Source organism: Oncorhynchus tshawytscha, linkage group LG16 (assembly GCF_018296145.1).
Source record: "Oncorhynchus tshawytscha isolate Ot180627B linkage group LG16, Otsh_v2.0, whole genome shotgun sequence".
NCBI lineage: Eukaryota > Metazoa > Chordata > Actinopteri > Salmoniformes > Salmonidae > Oncorhynchus > Oncorhynchus tshawytscha.
In genome coordinates, this window is record NC_056444.1 from 54,660,182 (window position 1) to 54,679,920 (window position 19,739).

The 19,739-nt window shown below is 45.5% G+C and overlaps 1 protein-coding gene across 1 annotated transcript in view; it reads left to right on the plus strand.

The window, feature by feature from the left end:
* Nucleotides 1-19,739, plus strand: part of LOC112215929 (phosphatidylinositol 3,4,5-trisphosphate-dependent Rac exchanger 1 protein) — a 106,063-nt gene that overhangs the window by 70,449 nt on the left and 15,875 nt on the right. The window contains exons 16-26 of the mRNA XM_042299365.1: nucleotides 3,344-3,489; nucleotides 5,888-5,980; nucleotides 7,275-7,423; nucleotides 7,599-7,684; nucleotides 8,865-8,998; nucleotides 11,298-11,412; nucleotides 11,535-11,713; nucleotides 11,959-12,120; nucleotides 12,493-12,703; nucleotides 17,933-18,206; nucleotides 18,857-19,063. Of these exons, the coding sequence (XP_042155299.1) occupies nucleotides 3,344-3,489; nucleotides 5,888-5,980; nucleotides 7,275-7,423; nucleotides 7,599-7,684; nucleotides 8,865-8,998; nucleotides 11,298-11,412; nucleotides 11,535-11,713; nucleotides 11,959-12,120; nucleotides 12,493-12,703; nucleotides 17,933-18,206; nucleotides 18,857-19,063 (1,756 nt within the window). The remainder of the gene's footprint in view (nucleotides 1-3,343; nucleotides 3,490-5,887; nucleotides 5,981-7,274; nucleotides 7,424-7,598; nucleotides 7,685-8,864; nucleotides 8,999-11,297; nucleotides 11,413-11,534; nucleotides 11,714-11,958; nucleotides 12,121-12,492; nucleotides 12,704-17,932; nucleotides 18,207-18,856; nucleotides 19,064-19,739) is intronic.

The window sequence follows — 19,739 nt, forward strand, 5'->3', positions numbered from 1 at the left end:
AACATGTGTAAATATTTGTCTGAACGTAAAAAGATTCAACAACCGAGACAAACTGAACAAGTTCCACAGACATGTGACTAACAGAAATGGAATAATGTCTCTCTGAACAAAGGGGGGTCAACAGCTGTGGCCACCAGCTGCATTAAGTACTGCAGTGCATCTCCTCCTCATGGACTGCACCAGATTTGCTAGTTCTTGGTGTGAGATGTTACCCCACTCTTCCACCAAGGCACCTGCAAGTTCCTGGACATTTCTGGGGGGAATGGCCCTAGCCCTCACCCTCCGATCCAACAGATCCCAGATGTGCTCAATGGGATTGAGATCAGGGCTCTTCGCTGGCCATGGCAGAACACTGACATTCCTGTCTTGCAGGAAATCACACACAGAAGGAGCAGTATGACTGGTGGCATTGTCATGCTGGAGGGTCATGTCAGGATGAGCCTGCAGGAAGGGTACCACATGAGGGAGGAGGAGGTTTTCCCTGTAACGCACAGCGTTGAGATTGCCTGCAATGACGACAAGCTCAATCCGATGATGCTGTTACACACCGCCCCAGACCATGACGGACTCTCCACCTCAAATTCGATCCCGCTCCAGAGTACAGGCATCGGTGTTACGCTCATTCATTTGATGATAAACACAAATCCGTCCATCACCCCTGGTGAGAAAAAAACACGACTCGTCAGTGAAGAGCACTTTTTGCCAGTCCTTTCTGGTCCAGCGACGGTGAGTTTGTGCCCATAGGCAACATTGTTTCGGGTGATGTCTGGTGAGGACCTGCCTTACAACAGGCCTACAATCCCTCAATCCAGCCTCTCTCAGCCTATTGCAGACAGTCTGATTACTGATGGAGGGATTGTGCGTTCCTGGTGTAATTCGGGCAGTTGTTGTTGCCGTCCTGTACCTGTCCCGCAGGTGTGATGTACCGATTCTGTGCAGGTGTTGTTACATGTGGTCTGCCACTGCGAGGACGATCAGCTGTCCGACTCCCTGTAGTGCTGCCTTAGGCATCTCACAGTACGGACATTGCAATTTATTGCCCTGGCCACATCTGCAGTCCTCATGCCTCCTTGCAGCATGCCTAAGGCACATTCACGCAGATGAGCAGGGACCCTGGGCATCTTTCTTTTGGTGTTTTTCAGAGTCAGTAGAAAGGCATCTTTAGTGTCCTAAGTTTTCATAACTGTGACCTTAATTGCCTACCGTCTGTAAGCTGTTAGTATCTTAACAACCGTTCCACAGGTGCATGTAACATTAATTGTTTATGGTTCATTGAACAAGCATGGGAAACAGTGTTTAAAACCTTTACAATGAAGTTATTTGGATTTTTACGAATTATCTTTGAAAGACAGGGTCCTGAAAAAGTGCAGTTTCTTTTTTTTGCTGTGTTTAGTAGACACACACAATCTCACACACACACTAATACAGTATTGACACACACACACACCTCCCGATGCCATCTGCTGGCTAGTTCTCATTTTCAAGTTCACACGTCTCTTCTCTGCCTGCTGAGTGCATAGCATGTCTCTTCTCACCTCAGCTGTCCCTTCACATGCCCCAGCTCAGTCAGTATGTCTGTGTTCTTTCTCTTAACCTCTCTTTCACCCACTTCCTCGTAAGCACATTCTCTCTGTCCCTTTTCCTTTCGTCCCCTCTCTCTCTCTCCCTCTTTCTCTCGTGCACATGCTCTCAGTCCCTGTATCATTCTCCTTTCTCTCCCATCGCTCTCGCTGTCTGTCCCTGTCTCTCTCTCTCTCTCTTCTCTGTCTCTCTCTCTCTTCTCTGTCTCTCTCTCTCTCTCTCTCTCTCTCTCTCTCTCGCAGTACTGTACATCAAGCAACGCAGCGTTTCTCCTAAATATTTCATCTTAGGCGGGTCGCAAGTGCCCTGCAAAGCTTCATACAATGAAAGGCTGCAGACCAACATCAACATTGTCTGCTTTATGTAATAGCAGGGGAACACCGCGATAAGTAACAGACGCTATTCAAGGGTTCAGAGCTTTCCTGTGGTATTCACTTCCCCAATTGAATTCGCACTCATAACAGCAGTCACCAATTTCAATGGGACACCAATTTAGTGTCAGTGGTAGTGTGCGTGTCTCTCTCTCTGTGGGTTGGGTATGTGTGTATAGTGGGAGTTTCTTGACGACTTGAATAGGTGGTATTAAAGGTATTCAAAGGATTCACCTCTGACCTATTGGAAATGCCCCCTAGGCTTAATTGTTTTGGCATAGTGCCGGACTGTGTGTGTGTGTGTGCAGCACAAATCCGTTTGACTGATTTTGTTCCGCTTGGCCTACCAGATGGTGTCCCATACAGCTGTGTGTCTTTACCCCAGATACCACTGTTTTTTACAACCCTTCACTCTGACAGAGAGACAGACAGGTAGACAGACTGACACCTGTCACAGCCACCATCGACCACTGTTGGCTCGATACAATAACATGGCATCAGACTCCAAGTGCACAGTGCGCTGTCTAGTCATGGAAAAACTGGGGAAGCTGTTTTCATGGAAAGATTGAGACGGACAGGATCAGAGAGGAGAACAGAGTGTCCTTCCAACATGGCTATGAAAACAGACATTTAAAGCCGACTGTCCTTTTTTGAGTAACACGCGCACACACACACTGTCCCTTTCTGATGAATGACAGTGGGGTTGGGTTACCGGAGTGAAAGAATTGACGGTAATGTTTCCACTGGCATTTCCTTGGTATATCCTAGGAAATTATATAACTAACACACACATACTGCAACCTTTTAAGCAAGTATTTCACCCCAACCTGTGTTGAATTAGCAGCTAGTCACTTGCCTGTGAATGAATGTCCAAGTAGGTGACTAAAGGTGTATTATTTATTTATATAGCCCTACTTTTGACCAGTGGTAGTATGTGGCTAAAGGTGTATTAGCTAAAGGTGTATTATTTATTTATATATGTATACAGCCCTACTTTTGACCAGTGGTAGTATGTGGATAAAGGTATATTAGCTAAAGGTGTATTATTTATTTATATATATATACAGCCCTACTTTTGACCAGTGGTAGTATGTGGCTAAAGGTGTATTATTTATTTATATATGTATACAGCCCTACTTTTGACCAGTGGTAGTATGTGGATAAAGGTGTATTATTTATTTATATATTTATATAGCCCTACTTTTGACCAGTGGTAGTATGTGGATAAAGGTGTATTATTTATTTATATAGCCCTACTTTTGACCAGTGGTAGTGCACTACATAGGGAATAAGGTGCCATTCCTTTTCAGAAGCAGACTTTACTTGAAGCTGCTGTGACCCACATTTCTCTTTAGCTCACCACTTCTCTCTTTTCACTTTCTTTCTCACAGTCCTGGAGAAGAGCGAGTTCAAAGACGAATCGCAGTTCTTCCGTTTCTATGCCGACGAGGAGATGGAGGGCACGAGTTCCAAGAGCAAGCAGCTGCAACGCAATGACTTCAAGCTCATTGAGAACATCCTGGCCAAGTCCCTGGTGGTGAGCGTGACTACACACACACATGAATGTGTACACAGACACACACGCATATATATACACACACACACACAGGAACGTATACACACACACACACATGAACAAACACACACACAAATGTATACACACACACATGAACACACACACGCATGAACGTATACACACACATGATTACACACACACAGGAACGTATACACACACACACACACACACACACACACACACACACACACAGGAACGTATACACACACACACACACACACAGGAACGTATACACACACACACACACACACAGGAACGTATACACACACACACAGGAACAAACACACACACAAATGTATACACACACACATGAACACACACACGCATGAACGTATACACACACATGATTACACACACACACAGGAACGTATACACAGACACACACGCATGTATACACACAGGAACGTACACACACACACACATGAACGTGTACACCCAAACACACATGAACACACACAAACGTATACTCACACACACATGAATGTACACACACACTTACATGCATGAACATTATACAGTACACACACACGCATGAATGTAAGTAAACACAGGCATGAACACACACTTGCACATAAATGAACACCTGCATCTGTGTATGATCATAACAGCACTATACAGAATTATTTGCCAGTAATTCATTGCATGGTTTATCCACTGCTGTACCAATAAGCTACCACTCAGTGTTATTTAGAGGACTAGGTTTTTGACTTCCCCAGTGGTCTGGGCATGATTTGGAAACAGCCATGTCCTGTCCTCCGCTCCACAAGGCCTGTGCGTACACGTGACGGCGTGAACCACATCTGGATGTGGGTCTCAGAGAGCACTTGAAGATGTCTCATCCCCTGTGGCTGTTGCAGCTCAAAAATCTCCTCCTCACGCCTTTGAAGACGAGACAGGGCTTTGAAGTCCTTCTGATCCAACAGCGTATTAATGGCAGTTGTCTTTTACAAATCGTGTGTGTGTGTGTGTGTGGGTGGGTGGAGGTCTCATAGGAGGCGAGCATCAGGAAGAACCATTTTAAACTGATGAGATCAGTTTGATGGTTTGCCTGTAGTCAAACCGAAAACAATCGCTAACATTTGTTCCGTTTGAATGCTAAAAGGCTAAGAAATAAATATAATCGATAATATGTAAGGAATGTCACGTATCGACACCCACAAACGCTCATGAGTTCGGTTGAAATGCATATGAGGACGTGTTGGAAACTTTTTTGAAGAAGATGGTCCTCAAAGAGGAACCATCACATACATGCTTCCATGCGTGAGCTCTAGTTAGACTTGACATACCGTACTGTGTGTGAAGAGGCTAATTACAAAGCTCTCCGAAGGCCTGCCAGAAATGTCTCTCTGACCTTTAACCATCTCACCCTTGATTGGACATGTCTGTTTGTTGCCATAAAGGGACCCCCCTCACGAAGAAAAGCTGTCTCATTATTTGAAAAGTAGGGTCCACAGCAGAAAAGAACATGGCGGTGTCTCTGTTCGACTGTTGATTTTGTGTGTCTGAGACAGCCTTGCCTGTGTGGCTCTCCATCTCTCCATCTCTCCTCACATTCTCTCTCGCTCTCTCTCTCCTTCTCACGTTCTCTCTCTCTCCCTCTGTCACTCTTTCTATATTAGTTTCTCTTCATCTAATGTTCTGTCTCTCTCACACTCTTTCTCTCTCTCGGTCCCTTCCTCTCGCGCTCTTGGTCTCTCTTGATCGATGCATCAACACCGTGCGACTCTCCGCTGTGACATCCACCAACAGGTGCTAGAAGAATGAGAGTAAAAGGTCAAACCCACCTCAGAAAAGGGTGGGAAACTGGGAGCTACATGGAGTTACATTGTGTCCAGCTAACATAAGTGCATTAGCTTTTCCAAGCGTTTCGTCAGCAGAACGAACGAGGAAGTGGACCATTTTTATTTTGCCTAGGAGACGCCCCATCCCTGATGATTAGCTCAAATGCTAATCCTTCCCATTCCCTACAGCTATGACTGAAGTGATAGTCCGACACACACACACACACAGCTCCTTGATGCTGCAGAGCCCATTGTTTAGTCTTTCTCCTTGTAGCAGTCTCCTCAGACGGGCGTTAGCGATAGCCATCTTATCACAACTCTGCAGTAGGGAGATAACCCCCACCGTGTGATTGTTAGTGCTCGGTAATGGAATCGTCCCAAATAAACCCACATGTGAAGTATGCATTTGACCCAGGTCTGTTCATTGCCATTGTGTCATTCGGTTGTCATTGACCTGCACAGTGATTGCCAGACAAAATGTCCAGATTTTGCGCAATGGATGAAGGAATTAGTCCATGTCAATCAATGCCTTCCAAGCTCCTTGGTCGATGTTGTGTTGTTTGTTTCTCTCCCCACAGATCCACCCTGAGGAGGAGGACTACGGCTTTGAAATCGAGGAGAAGAACAAGGCCATCGTGGTGAAGTCTGTCACCAGGGGCTCTCACGCCGAGGTGAGGAGTCTACATATACACACACACACACACACACACACACACACACACACACACACACACACACACACACACACAGACAACACACACGTCTGTGCTTCTTCCTTCTCACTGACAGAGTCCATTAGTCCCAGTGATTCAGGCGCTGGTGGTTCTGTCACTCTCCTCAGGGCATCTATTCTCAGTGTGGGGATCAGATCAGCCGTATTACATTAGACATGCCTGCTCACATTCTCCTCAATGCCACCACACGCCACAACACGACATCCCAGCTCTTTGTGTGTGTGCTTACGTGCGCGTGTGTGCTTACGTGTGCGTGTATGTACGCGCCTGCACACGTCTCCATCTGTCTTTCTGCCTGCAGCCTTATGGGAGGACAGCCTTCTATCTCTACTCGCTCTCTCCTGACTCAACTAATCAGGGTCTTGGAATCTTGTTGATTGGTTGAATCAGAGGAACTAGTGTTGGGATGGAATAATGACTGGGGATCTCTGAGTGAAGGGATTGGGGGAAACAGCCTTACTGCACTCCTTCCCTAACTGTCCCTAACTGTCCCTTACGGCCTTTCTCGCCTCCCTTGTTCCCTGTCCCCTCCATCTCATTCCTCAGCCCCCTCTATCGCCTCTGCTTCTCTGCTCCAGACAGTGCCAGCTTAGTTCGGTCCTGGCTGACACAGAGCGTGTGCGTGCGTGCGCGTGTGTGTGCGTGTGCGTGTGTGCGTGCCAGCATTGTGAATGAGGCTCAGCTGATTCACAGGGCCCAGCGAAAAACCCTGGGAGAGCCAGGGACTCTAAGAGGGTCGGGGGGGAGAATACCAAACATGCGCACACACAAACACACACACATATTCAGAGGGCCACTGTGCCTGGCTGTCCCTATTCTGGTCTGTCCTCCAAAGCCAACCCCGCAGGCAACCAAAGCCAAGCGGATCTGGTCCCTGGGTCCTGGGCGAGCCAGAGAGGATATAGAGGATGCATTATTCTCACGACGTGACCAGACACATGCACGCAAAACCCATCACAGTTCAATATGCATTAATGCCCCGCAAATGGCGGGCAGATGTGCAAAGCTCATATCGTTGAGCTTCCCTTCTTCATTAGCGTTTTTTTTTTTTTTAATGTATCATTAAGATTTCACCTGAATGCCTTTCCCCATTATTTAACCAGGTTTGATAAGTGAAATCTGGTCAAATTGTTCGCAAGCATTTTTACATTTGCAAAGCAAAATGGCCGCTGATCTAGCATGAAATGATGAGACAACCTATCCGGACACTTCACCGGTGCTCCCTCTCCAGATGGCGGGGCTGCAGGCGGGCAGGAAGATCTTCACCATCAACGAGGACCTGGTGTTCCTCAGGCCCTTCCAGGAGGTGGAGACCATGATCAACCAGGCCTTCTGCATCCGCCGCTCCTTACGCCTGCTGGTCAACACCAAGGCCAAGGAGTGAGTTACAGTAGTACAAGCATGGACACGCACGTATACACACACCCAATTTCATTACACACACACACACACACACACACACACACACACACACACACACACACACACACACACACTTAACTAGACACACAGGCTGTGTTTGGCCAGTCTCTGATTCACTCCCTTGTTGATTTAGGATCGTGAAGGTTCCCGACACTCCAGATCCCCTGTCCTTCAAACTCTGTGGCTCCGCCCCACCTCATGTACACGCAGTAAGGAAAGGTGAGTATCAACCGCTTTGATTGGCTCTCTCTGAATTTGACCTCGAGTCTTGGGGTTCACTCATTGGACGTGACACCACACACAGGAAATATGTACTGCGTCGTATGTTAAATGGCTCGTGATTTAGTCACGTCTTGTCTGCTAATAGACCATTTATGGGAGGGAACCTGGAATGCTAGAATACATGCCAGAAACCTGTCTTTAAATTATAGGATGAGGTAACGTTACCTTCCAGCTATGTACCTGTCAGCTTCAGTTCCCTTTTACTGAGGCTCTGCTTTTTTGGACCACATGTTCGCTAGGGTTCAAAGTTAAAAGCCTAAAAGACGGTGCTCCCCCCTACACACACACAGAACTTAACTCCTCTTTGTTAATACAACCACCTGGGCCACATTCTCCCGGTACACTGCCTGCTAGGCAGATGTTTATATTATATAAAAAGAAGAAGCGAAAGATGAGTGGGGGGGAGATTTACGGCTATCGAGTTGCGAGTGAGGGATTGGTCCAAATGTGTAAAACAGCTGGAAGAGGAGGTCGGAAAAAATGTCTGACTCCTTTCTGTAGCATCCAGGGATGAGGACAAACACACACACGCAGGCTGCAGAGCGTGGGGTTCCTTCCAGCTACCGGCCCCATATGAGTTGTCTCTGAATGATGTCAGACTCTCCAGGCACACTCTCATCTCCTAAATCAGGGCCCTACTTGACGGCTGGGAGGGGTTGCTGCTAAACTGAAGTTATGGCGTTGTGTGCTTTGTGTGAGGTGGATGACAGGGAAAGGGATGCTAGGCCTGGTATTTTAAAATGGGACAGGAATATCTGTTTAGTGCACAGCTAAAGTGTTACCAGAAGTTATTTGAAGTTTTTACACCCACGTATGTCTTCATTGTGTGCGTATCTCTTTCTTTGAGAAAGATGGCCTTGGATAGGTCTTCTCTGATGAACCGATTCTTAATTTCAATGGGATGTCCTAATTGAATGAAGGTTACATTGAATAAAATTCATATTTACATGAAGGACTAGATTTAAAAGAAAAAATACATTGCACTTTCAGTATATTACAGCATTTTGTAGAATTTATTTTGGGGGGGGGGTGTGACTAAAAGTATGACCGCATTGCGATTACAATGACGACCCTGCGACATATCCAAATGTGATCCCTGACCCCTGTGTGACTCCAGGGTCGGAGGCGGCGGCAGCGGGCCTCCAGCCAGGTCAGTGTATCCTGAAGGTGAACGGCAACAGCATGAACCTCAGTGACTACCAGGAGGTCCTGGAGCACTTCACCTCCTCCCAGCAGGAACACCCCGACATGGTGAGAGACCTGGCACTTCCATTGGTTTAATTCTGTCTGCATAGCGTTAGGGGAAACAAATGTTCGGAGATGGTGAGATTCAACCACAAAGGCATGGCCCAGTCTTCCCCTATCCTGGTCCTGGGGGCCCCAAAGGTCCTTTTTACCTTATCACTAACATACCTGATTCCACTTATCAAAAGCTTGATGAGGAGTTGAATCAAGTGCCTAAGCGCCAGGATTGGATTGGAGAACACTGACATAGCCTAATGTAGCTTTAAAAAGAGCCTTAAACCATTGCTACTTTTCTACCCGTGTCAAGATGTTTTTCCACCAAACTAGTGTGTTCCCTTCTACAGTGTCACATGCAAGGTTTTATTTTTATTTGTTGCGTCACAACTAGGGTTCTTCCTGATTCTCAGTTTCAATCTTCTGCCAGTAGACCTCTCCCCCCCCCCTTGTTTTTCTTTTCCTACTGCGTCAAATACAGTGTTTTGGCTTTATCCAGCTTGGGACCCAGCAGGATGTACTGTGGTGCTTTTTTATTAGGTGATGTGTTGATATTTACTCTTGCTCCTCTCCTCCTATCCAATCCCCTGCTTTGTTGATGTTTACCCTGGATTCTCTTGTCCTATCCCCACAGCTCTTGCCCAGTCAAATCTCCTCAGAGCTGCTCTGTTTGGACCATGTCTCTGTTAGCTCATTCACACAGCTGGTTAATTGCCAGTGTGTTTCCTGAACCAGTTCTCTGAGAGAAAATGCATTATACAGGGCCTTCAGAAAGTATTCACACCCCTTGACTTATTCCACATTTTGTTGTTACAGCCTGAATTCAAAATGGATTAAAACGTTGTTTTATCTCACCCATCTACCCACCATACCCGATAATGAGAACGTGTAAACATGTATTTATTTTACATTTTTGCACTTTTATTGATCCCTAATTTACATAAGTATTCCCACCCCTTTGCGATGACACTCCAACTTGAGCTCAGGTGCATCCAATTTCCTTTGACCATCCTTGAGATGTCACTACTACTTGATTGGAGTCTATTGTGGCCAATTCCTGTGGCCAATTAAATTGTTTGGACATGATTTAGAGGGTCCCACAGTTGACAGTTTATGTCAGAGCGGAAACTATACCATGAAGTCCAAGGACCTGTCTGTAGATCTCTGAGAACTGTGATGAGGCATATATCTGGGGAAGTGTGTATAACAATTACTACTATGTAGAAAGTTTCCAAGAGCACAGTGGTCTCCATCATTGGGAAATTGAAAAAATATGTAACTACCCAGACTTTGCCTAGAGCTGGCAGTCCAGTCAAACTGAGCAACCAGCCAAGAAGGAACTTGGTCAGGGAGGTGACCTAGACCGCAATGACCACTCTGACAGAACTACAGCATTCCTTGGCTGAGATGGGAGAACCTGCCAGAAGAACAACAGTTTCTACAGCACTTCACCAATCTGGGCTTCATTGGGAGAGTGGCCAAACAGAAAGCACCCCAGAGAAAAAGGCACATGACAGCACGCCTGAAGTTTGTGAAAAGGCACGTGAAATATTCTGAGAGTGCTATCGTGCTATCAGAATGCATTTCAGCGGTAGGCACTGGGAGACTGGTAAGGATGGAGGAAACAATACAGGCAAATCCTTGATGACAACCTGTTTGACTGTAAATGAAGATTTACGTTCCAACAGGAGTGTCTCCAAGCATACAGTGAAAGCAATGCTGGAATTGCTTCAGAACAAGAATGTGGAAGTCCTTGAGTGGCTCAGCCAAAGCCCAGACTTGAATCCCATTGAAAATCTGTGGAAAGACTTGAAGAGTCACCGCCGCTCCCCATCTAACTTAATAGAGCTTGAGAAAATCTGCAAGGAAGAATGGGAGAAATACAGACATACCAAAGGCGGCAGGTAGCCTAGTGGTTAGAGCGTTGGACCAGTAACTGAAAGGTTGCTGGATCGAATCCCCGAGCTGACGAGGTTAAAATCTGTCGTTCTGCCCTTGAGCAAGGCAGTTAGTTAACCCACTGTTCCCCGGGCGCCGAAGACGTGGATGTCGATTATGGCAGCCTCCTGCACCTCTCTGATTCAGAGTGGTTGGGTTAAACGAGGAAGACTCATTTCAGTTGAATACATTCAGTTGGACAACTGACTAGGTATCCCCCATTCCCAAGACGACTCAAAGCTGTAATGGTCGCCAAAGGTGCTTCTACAAAGTATTTACTCGGGTGTGAATACTTAAGTAAACTTTATGATGGCATGTACAGAAACACACACCAATGTTTGACTCCAGTGTGTCCCTCTCTGTGTCCTATAAGTATCAGTGGGTGTATCGGGCATTTGAGGATGTTGAGGAGGACAGGGGGTCGTTCAGAGCCTGCCCAGCAGAGAATGGCTCTGAGACAGAGGAGGAGAATGCCAGGAATGGAACAGGTACTGTAGTGTATACTACCTCTCTTTTTTTTCATATGTGTGGGTTTCTCTCTATCCATCTACCCATCTATCCAACAACAGGTGTGTACTCAAAAGCGTCCTGTATTTTGTGTCTCATCCAGACTATAGCCTGAGCAGGCTGTCCATGTCTGATGACTCTGTGCCTCTGGTGAGCATGATGGTTGACAACGTGCACCTGGAGCATGGCGTGGTGTACGAGTACGTCAGCACGGCCGGCATCAAGAGCCACGTCCTGGAGAAGATGGTGGAGCCCAAGGGCTGCTTCAGCCTCACCGCCAAAGTACATGTCCATTGTTGTTGTTAGCATGCTCAGCAGTTTGTGGTATACTGCTGGAGCAGGTTGGCCACAATACATATATATTGTTGTTGTGTTCTTCTAGCATTGGCACTATGGGTTTCTGTTCATAGCCACAGCCAACGACTCGTTAACATTAGCATTTATGACAGACAACAATGGGAGTGAATGCTTCCCAAGTTACATGCTGTTCAATTCCATGATTTAAAACATTAGTTTTCACCTTTCAGATCCTGGAGGCCTTTGCCGGTGACGACAGCCATTTTGTGCGCAACTGCAGCCAGCTGATCTCACAGAGCGACCGCGTGGTTTCGATGCCTCAGTTTGAGTTCAGGAACATCTGTGACACCAAGCTGGAGAGCATCCGCCGACGAATCAGCAGCTACCAGCAGGTACAGGAACTACAGGATCCCTCTGTCTCTCATAGCCCCATATGTAGTGCAAGAGCAGCTACAAACACGGACTGCTTGCCGCTTGTCTTCAACTCTTTAGTACACGCACACTCACTCTCCCCCTCTCTTCCTCAAGCATACACGCTCGCGCACACACACACCCTCCCACTTCAGTAATTCAGCACCAACTTCCTCCCACTCTCACACACTCACACAATCACACAATCACACACACCCACTTCAGTAATTCAGCACCAACTACACCCCACTCACACAGACAAGACACATATCAGCAGTGAGCATTGAGCCATCATTATCTTATAGCGGTGAAGTTACCAATTTCAATCTCCTTCATTGTGTGATTGTTTTCAGTTTGCCCAGGAGCTGAGGAACAAGGCGTGTCCCACGTTCAAGCAGGCGGGTGTGCGGCCTCACCCACTGGGCTGCATGGACTTTGTGCCCACCAACTGCCACGTCAACCTGATGCAGGTATCTTACCCCAAGACCACCACGGCCACTGGCAGGGCCTTCAGCATCCGCTTTGGACGCAAGAACTCCTTCTTCGGCCTGGACCCCGACCAAGGTGGGGCGAGCAGACGTGTGTGTGTGTGTGTGTGTGTGTGTGTGTGTGTGTGTGTGTGTGTGTGTACACACATGGACGCATAAGATGCACGTGAATGTATGAACTGAGACACACACACATACCTTTTGCTTACACATTGAGAAGAACAGCACGCAAATACAACAATAGAGCCCAGTTGGAATCATATCCATGGCTAAGTTCAGTTTTTTTGTGTAACTCAAGTCACATTTGAGTTTTGCCAACAATGGCCAATATCCCCTTATTAACAACATTACGCTGCCAGCCTTTAAGGCTTCAAACAAAGAGATCATTTCAACTAATTACCCTCTGACCAATTAAATCCCATTGTGCAAATGACTTTATGAGCTCTCGTGATGAACCAAACCTTGTTAACCTTGAGCCGTATATCGGGACAATTCCCACAGTAAATTAGCAGTAATGTAGTTGTAATCCCACCACTAATCGTCCCCGCCGGTCGCCCATTAAAAACCTCCATTAGCCTCAGGTGACCCTCCCTTCCACGCCGTCACGTGTAGCCTTCTCTGTGGGGGATGAGTGACGTCACCAAATGTCACCCTCCAAGGCACCACGGGTGGGATATTCTCCAGAGAGTAAGAGGGTGATGAGGAGATGGGGATCATCAGATTAATTTACTGTAGACGTTGTTAGGTCAAGGGACAGAGAGAAAGTGAGCGTGAGATAAACAGAGAAAGGTTAGAGACGGTTATAGAGTCAGAGAGAGCGAGATCTTAACAGGTGTAGCCCTCAGCCCATCCACAAAATGAAATAGAACATTATACACGGAGTATACAGAACATGTAGAATGACAGACTGACCAGGTGAATCCAGGTGACAGCTATGATCCCTTATTGATGTCACTTGTTAAATCCACTTCAATCAGTGTAGATGAAGGGGAGGAGACAGGTTAAAGAATGATTTTTATGTCTTGAGAGAATTGAGACATGGATGGTGTATGTGTGCCATTCAGAGAGTGAATGGTCAGGACAAAAGATTGAAGCGCCTTTGAATGGGGTATGGTAGTAGGCGCCAGGCGCACCGGTTTGTGTCAAGAACTGCAATGCTGCTGGGTTTTTCACGCTCAACAGTTTTCCGTGTGTATCAAGAATGATCCACCACCTAAAGGACATCCAGCCAACTTGACACAACTGTGGGAAGCATTGGAGTCAACATGGGCCAGCATCCCTGTGGAACACTTTTGAAACCTTGTAGATTCTGTTCCCTGACGAATTGAGGCTGTTCTGAGGGTAAAAAAGGGGGTGCCACTCAATATTAGGAAGGTGTTCCTAATGTTTGTTATACTCCGTGTATACAGTTGAAGTCAGAAGTTTACATACACCTTAGCTAAATATATTTAAACTCAGTTTTTCACAATTCCTGACATTTAATCCGAGTAAAAATTCCCTGTTTTAGGTCAGGTAGGATCACCACTTTATTTTAAGATTGTAAAATGTCAGAATAATAGTAGAGATTTATTTCAGCTTTTATTTCTTTCATCACATTCCCAGTGGGTCAGAAGTTAACATACTAATTGAGTGTATTTGGTAGCATTGCCTTTAAATTGTTGAACTTGGGTCAAACGTTTCAGGTAGCCTTCCACAAGCTTCCCACAATAAGTTGGGTGAATTTTGGCCCATTCCTCCTGACAGAGCTGGTGTGACTGAGTCAGGTTGTAGGCCTTGCTCGCACAGGCTTTTTCAGTTCTGCCCACAAATTTTCTATAGGATTTTTGCAAAGCACCCCCACAACATGATGCTGCCACCCCCGTGCTTCACAGTTGGGATGGTTCTTCGGCTTACAAGCCTCCCCCGTTTTCCTCCAAACATAACGATGGTCATTATGGCCAAACAGTTATATTTTTGTTTCATCAGACCAGAGGACCTTTCTCAAAAAAGTACGATCTTTGTCCCCATGTGCAGTTGTAGACCGTAGTCTGGCTTTTTTATGGCGGTTTTGGAGCAGTGACTTCTTCCTTGCTGAGCGGCCTTTCAGGTTATGTCGATATTGGACTTGTTTTACTGTGGCTATAGATATGTTTGTACCTGTTTCCTCCAGCATCTTCACCAGGTCCTTTGCTGTTGTTCTGGGATTGATTTGCACTTTTCGCACCAAAGTACGTTCATCTCTAAGACAGAACGCGTCTCAATCCTGAGCGGTATGATGGCTGCGTGGTCCCATGGTTTTTATAATTGCGCACTATTGTTTGTACAGATGAATGTGGTACCTTCAGGTGTTTGGAAATTTCTCCCAAGGATGAACCAGACTTGTGGAGATCTACAATTATTTTTCTGAGCTCTTGACTGATTTCTTTTGATTTTCCCATGATGTCAAGCAAAGAGGCACTTGAAGGTAGGCCTTGAAATACATCCACAGGTACACCTCCAATTGACTCAAATGATGTCAATTAGCCTATCAGAAGCTTCTAAAGCCCCGGCATAGTTTTCTGGAATTTTCCAAGCTGTTTAAAGGCAAAGTCAACTTAGTGTATGTAAACTTCTGACCCACTGGAATTGTGATACAGTGAAATAGTCTGTCTGTTAACAATTGTTGGAAAAATAACTTGTCATGCACAAAGTATATGTCCTAACCTACTTGCCAAAACTATAGTTTGTTAACAAGAAATTTGTAGGGTGGTTGAAAAACTAGTTTTAATGACTCCAACCTAAGTGTATGTAAACCAACGACTTCAACTGTATATATCTCTATGGGCCCATGTGGTCCTCCTGTCTGTTTTGTCTCTCTGTGGTTTCAGTAGCCTGCCGTTTGGCCTGTCATCCGGCTGCCGCTCTGTGCCGAGCCACAGAGACACTCAGACAGCCATGGGGGAGGAAGCTGCAACAGACAGCCAGCCGTCTGAGATAACCATTAGCATTGTTTCAACCTGTTTCTCGCAGAATGATTTCACATCTACTCTCTAGTTGTGTCTTTTCAACATGTGCGAGACTTGGCAATTCCCCCAGCAACCAAGTTTAAAGTTTCTTTACCAGGCTAAAAAAATCATACAACTCCAAAGTGACGGCTTCATTGGCTTTGCGGTCAGAAATGCATGGACAAAATGTTTGCTTTTTTAGGGCATTTAGTAGCCTCATGGAGTGCTCAGGGCTGGAATGTGCACAAAGTATAGGAGCTCCTCGACTTAATGGTAGGCTATGCTAACGTTACACCCTCAGGCTCCACAAACAGGACATAGAATTAGACCACAATACCAAATAACAAATAAAAATATTTTACTGTGTTTTTGTCACGTTCTAGGCATTTCTTCACGATTCGCAAGGCAGTATACATTTTTTACATTTATTTTTTATTTAACCTTTATTTAACCAGGTAGGCAAGTTGACAACAATTTCTCATTTACAATTGCGACCTGGCCAAGATAAAGCATAGCAGTTTGACACATACAACAACACAGAGTTACACATGGAGTAAAACAAACATACAGTCAATAATACAGTAGACAAATAAGTCTATATACCTTGTGAGCAAATGTGGTGAGCTAAGGGAGGTAAAGGCAAAAAAAGGCCATGGCGGCGACGTAAATGCAATATAGCAAGTAAGACACTGGAATGGTAGATTTGCAGTGGAAGAATTTGCAAAGTAGAAATAATGGGGTGCAAAGGAGCTAAATAAATAAAGAGGTAGTTGTTTGGGCTAAATTATAGATGGGCTATGTACAGGTGCAGTAATCTGTGAGCTGCTCTGACAGCTGGTGCTTAAAGCTAGTGAGGGAGATAAGTGTTTCAGAGATTTTTGTTCCAGTCATTGGCAGCAGAGAACTGGAAGGAGAGGTGGCCAAAGGAAGAATTGGTTTTGGGGGTGACCAGAGAGATATACCTGCTGGACCGCGTGCTACAGGTGGGTGCTGCTATAGTGACCAGCGAGCTGAGATAAGGGGGGACTTTACCTAGCAGGGTCTTGTAGATGACCTGGAGCCAGTGGGTTTGGCGACGAGTATGAAGACATGTTGCGGTGGTGGGTAGTATATGGGGCTTTGGTGACAAAACGGATGGCACTGTGATAGACTGCATCCAATTTATTGAGTAGGGTATTGGAGGCTATTTTGTAAATGACATTGCCGAAGTTTTGACAGAGTTGACAGAGTTTCCTATCCTCAGTGCAGTGGGCAGCTGGAAGGAGGTGTTCTTATTCTCCATGGACTTTACAGTGTCCCAGAACATTTTTGAGTTAGTGTTGCAGGAAGAAAATTTCTGCTTGAAAAAGCTAGCCTTGGCTTTTCTAACTGTGTATATTGGTTTCTAACTTCCCTGAGAAGTCGCATATCACGGGGGCTGTGTTTCAGGGGGTGTTTGAATGTACATAGAACAGCGATATAGATATATATATATATATATATAAGGCCCTTCATTTAAAAGCACAGTTTTTGTCAAAACGATAGGCCGTATATTCACCAGAGTGTTATTGTGCATGAAGACTGAACATCTGGTGTAGATATGGGACTCTCTCTCTTTCTCTATTTCTCTCTCTCTTTCTCTATTTCTCTTTCTCTATTTCTCTCTCTCTTTCTCTATTTCTCTCTCTCTCTATTTCTCTTTCTCTATTTCTCTTTCTCTATTTCTCTCTCTCTTTCTCTATTTCTTTCTCTATTTCTCTTTCTCTATTTCTCTTTCTCTATTTCTCTCTCTCTATTTCTCTTTCTCTATTTCTCTCTCTCTATTCCTCTCTCTCTTTCTCTATTTCTCTCTCTCTTTCTCTATTTCTCTTTCTCTATTTCTCTTTCTCTATTTCTCTCTCTCTCTATTTCTCTCTATTTCTCTCTCTCTCTCTATTTCTCTCTCTATTTCTCTCTCTCTCTATTTCTCTCTCTCTCTATTTCTCTCTATTTCTCTTTCTCTATTTCTCTCTCTCTCTCTCTATTTCTCTCTCTATTTCTCTCTATTTCTCTTTCTCTATTTCTCTCTCTCTTTCTCTATTTCTCTCTCTCTTTCTCTATTTCTCTCTCTCTATTTCTCTCTATTTCTCTTTCTCTATTTCTCTTTCTCTATATCTCTCTCTCTCTCTCTCTATTTCTCTATTTCTCTTTCTCTATTTCTCTCTCTCTCTATTTCTCTCTCTATTTCTCTCTATTTCTCTCTCTCTCTCTTTCTCTATTTCTCTCTTTCTCTCTCTGCTTTTCTGTGAAGTACAGCTGCTGTCACTTAATGTACCTTTCTTTACCTCTATTTATCTATCTATTTATTTTCTCTCTCCCCACAGCTAACCTGAACCCAATGTCCCACACCCAGCACTGTGTGACAAGCATGGGCGCCCCGTCCTACAGCTGCAGCGGTCTGGGAGAGGAGGGGGAGTGGGACATCGAGGGCTCTGTAGAGGGCACTCCAGACAGGAGGCAGCAGGCCCACCGGGGGAAAGGCCTCAGCTTCCTGCTCAAACAGGAGGACATGGAGATCCAGGACGCATACATCCGCCTCTACAGCCGCCTTGACATCGCTGTCCGAGAAATGAGGCAGTATGTCACCCAGATAGATGTGTAAGTACACATATGTGACAATCCTCGCTAAGTACCCACGTCAGCGATCTCAAACTGGTGGCCCACGAACCGATATAATGCAGCCCGATATACTGTATGTATGCGTATCATTGCTAAATACCTGAATTTCATTGTTCAGCTTTACCCAAGGTACCTCAATAGTGTGAGTACCCAAATAATACACATGTAGGCACCCAAAATGACATGAGTGGTTTTAGAATCTCTAAATTATATATCACCGTCGTTTATTTTTAGTTCCTGTAGTCTATTCGTTGACATTTTCCTCTGAAGATCTGTTATTATGCTGCATGAATATGGAAAGCTGGAAGGCCAAGATATTATGAAACCATTGTCCCCAGGCAGCCTTCCTGAGACCCACGCCAAACCCCCTTTGTCTGACTGCCCTTTCTGCTTGTTTAATGTGGATACTTTCAAAACAGGGGAATTTGTCACTCTGTTTATGGATTGGGCTAACAGCAACAGGCCGTGAAGCCACTGCCCCATTGGAAGGAGGGGAAACCTTCTCTACTGTGTGTGTAAAAGATATGTGTGCACATATAAAAGCAATAAATGTGAGTCCACATTATAAGAACATCTCTACTTTACTATTCATGTGTTTTCTCCTCCTATGTGACGGTTGATAACTGCAGCCTGCTGTCGTCCATCACGGAGCCCACCCAGCCGCAGGGCAGCGAGCCCCCAGCCTACGAGGCCAGCCAGCCCCCCTCTGTGGCCCCTGAGGAGGGGGACCAGGAAAAAGCAGAGCACGGGGGCATCAAGAGGGTCTGCTTCAAGGTGACTGAGGAGGACCAGGAGGACTCGGGCCACGACACCATGAGCTACAGGGACTCGTACAGGTAAGATAAGATGAGAGTTGAGATAAGATTCACTTTGTTGTCCCCCAGGGGAAATTTGTCTTGGACGTTTGAAATTGGTGCTTCTTCCCAATCAAATGTACATTATAGAGCCTTTTTTATTTATTTTTTACACAAAGTGCTTTATGGATGCCCAGCCTAAAACCCTTAAGGGAGGGCAAAGCAGAAGTACATAATACAATACAAATCACCATAATACTAAAAGTAGTGCAATGGGTTAAAAGGTGGAGGAGGTGATGGAGATTACCCCTAACCATGTTTAGATATGTCTTCATCCACTGTAATGGTTAGGTTAGTATTGGGGGTAGGATTATCTGATTCTATTTCTGTGGTGGACAATTATCTTGTGCGTGAAAGACAGAGGAGAGGTATCACTTATCCAATGCGACCTCACAACAGGTTCTGTCATTCCAATGCTACTCCGTTTCCCTTAGGCACTGATCTTGGATCAGCTCCTGAGTGGCGCAGCGGTATGAGGCACTGCGTCTTAGTGCTAGAGGCGTCACTACAGACCCTGGTTCGATTCCAGGCTGTATCACCGTGATTGGGCGGCGCACAATTGGCCCAGCGGCTTCCGGGTTTGGCCTCCATTGTAAATAAGACTATGTTCTTAACGGACTTGCCTAGTTTAAAAAATATATATATATTTTTTTTTAAT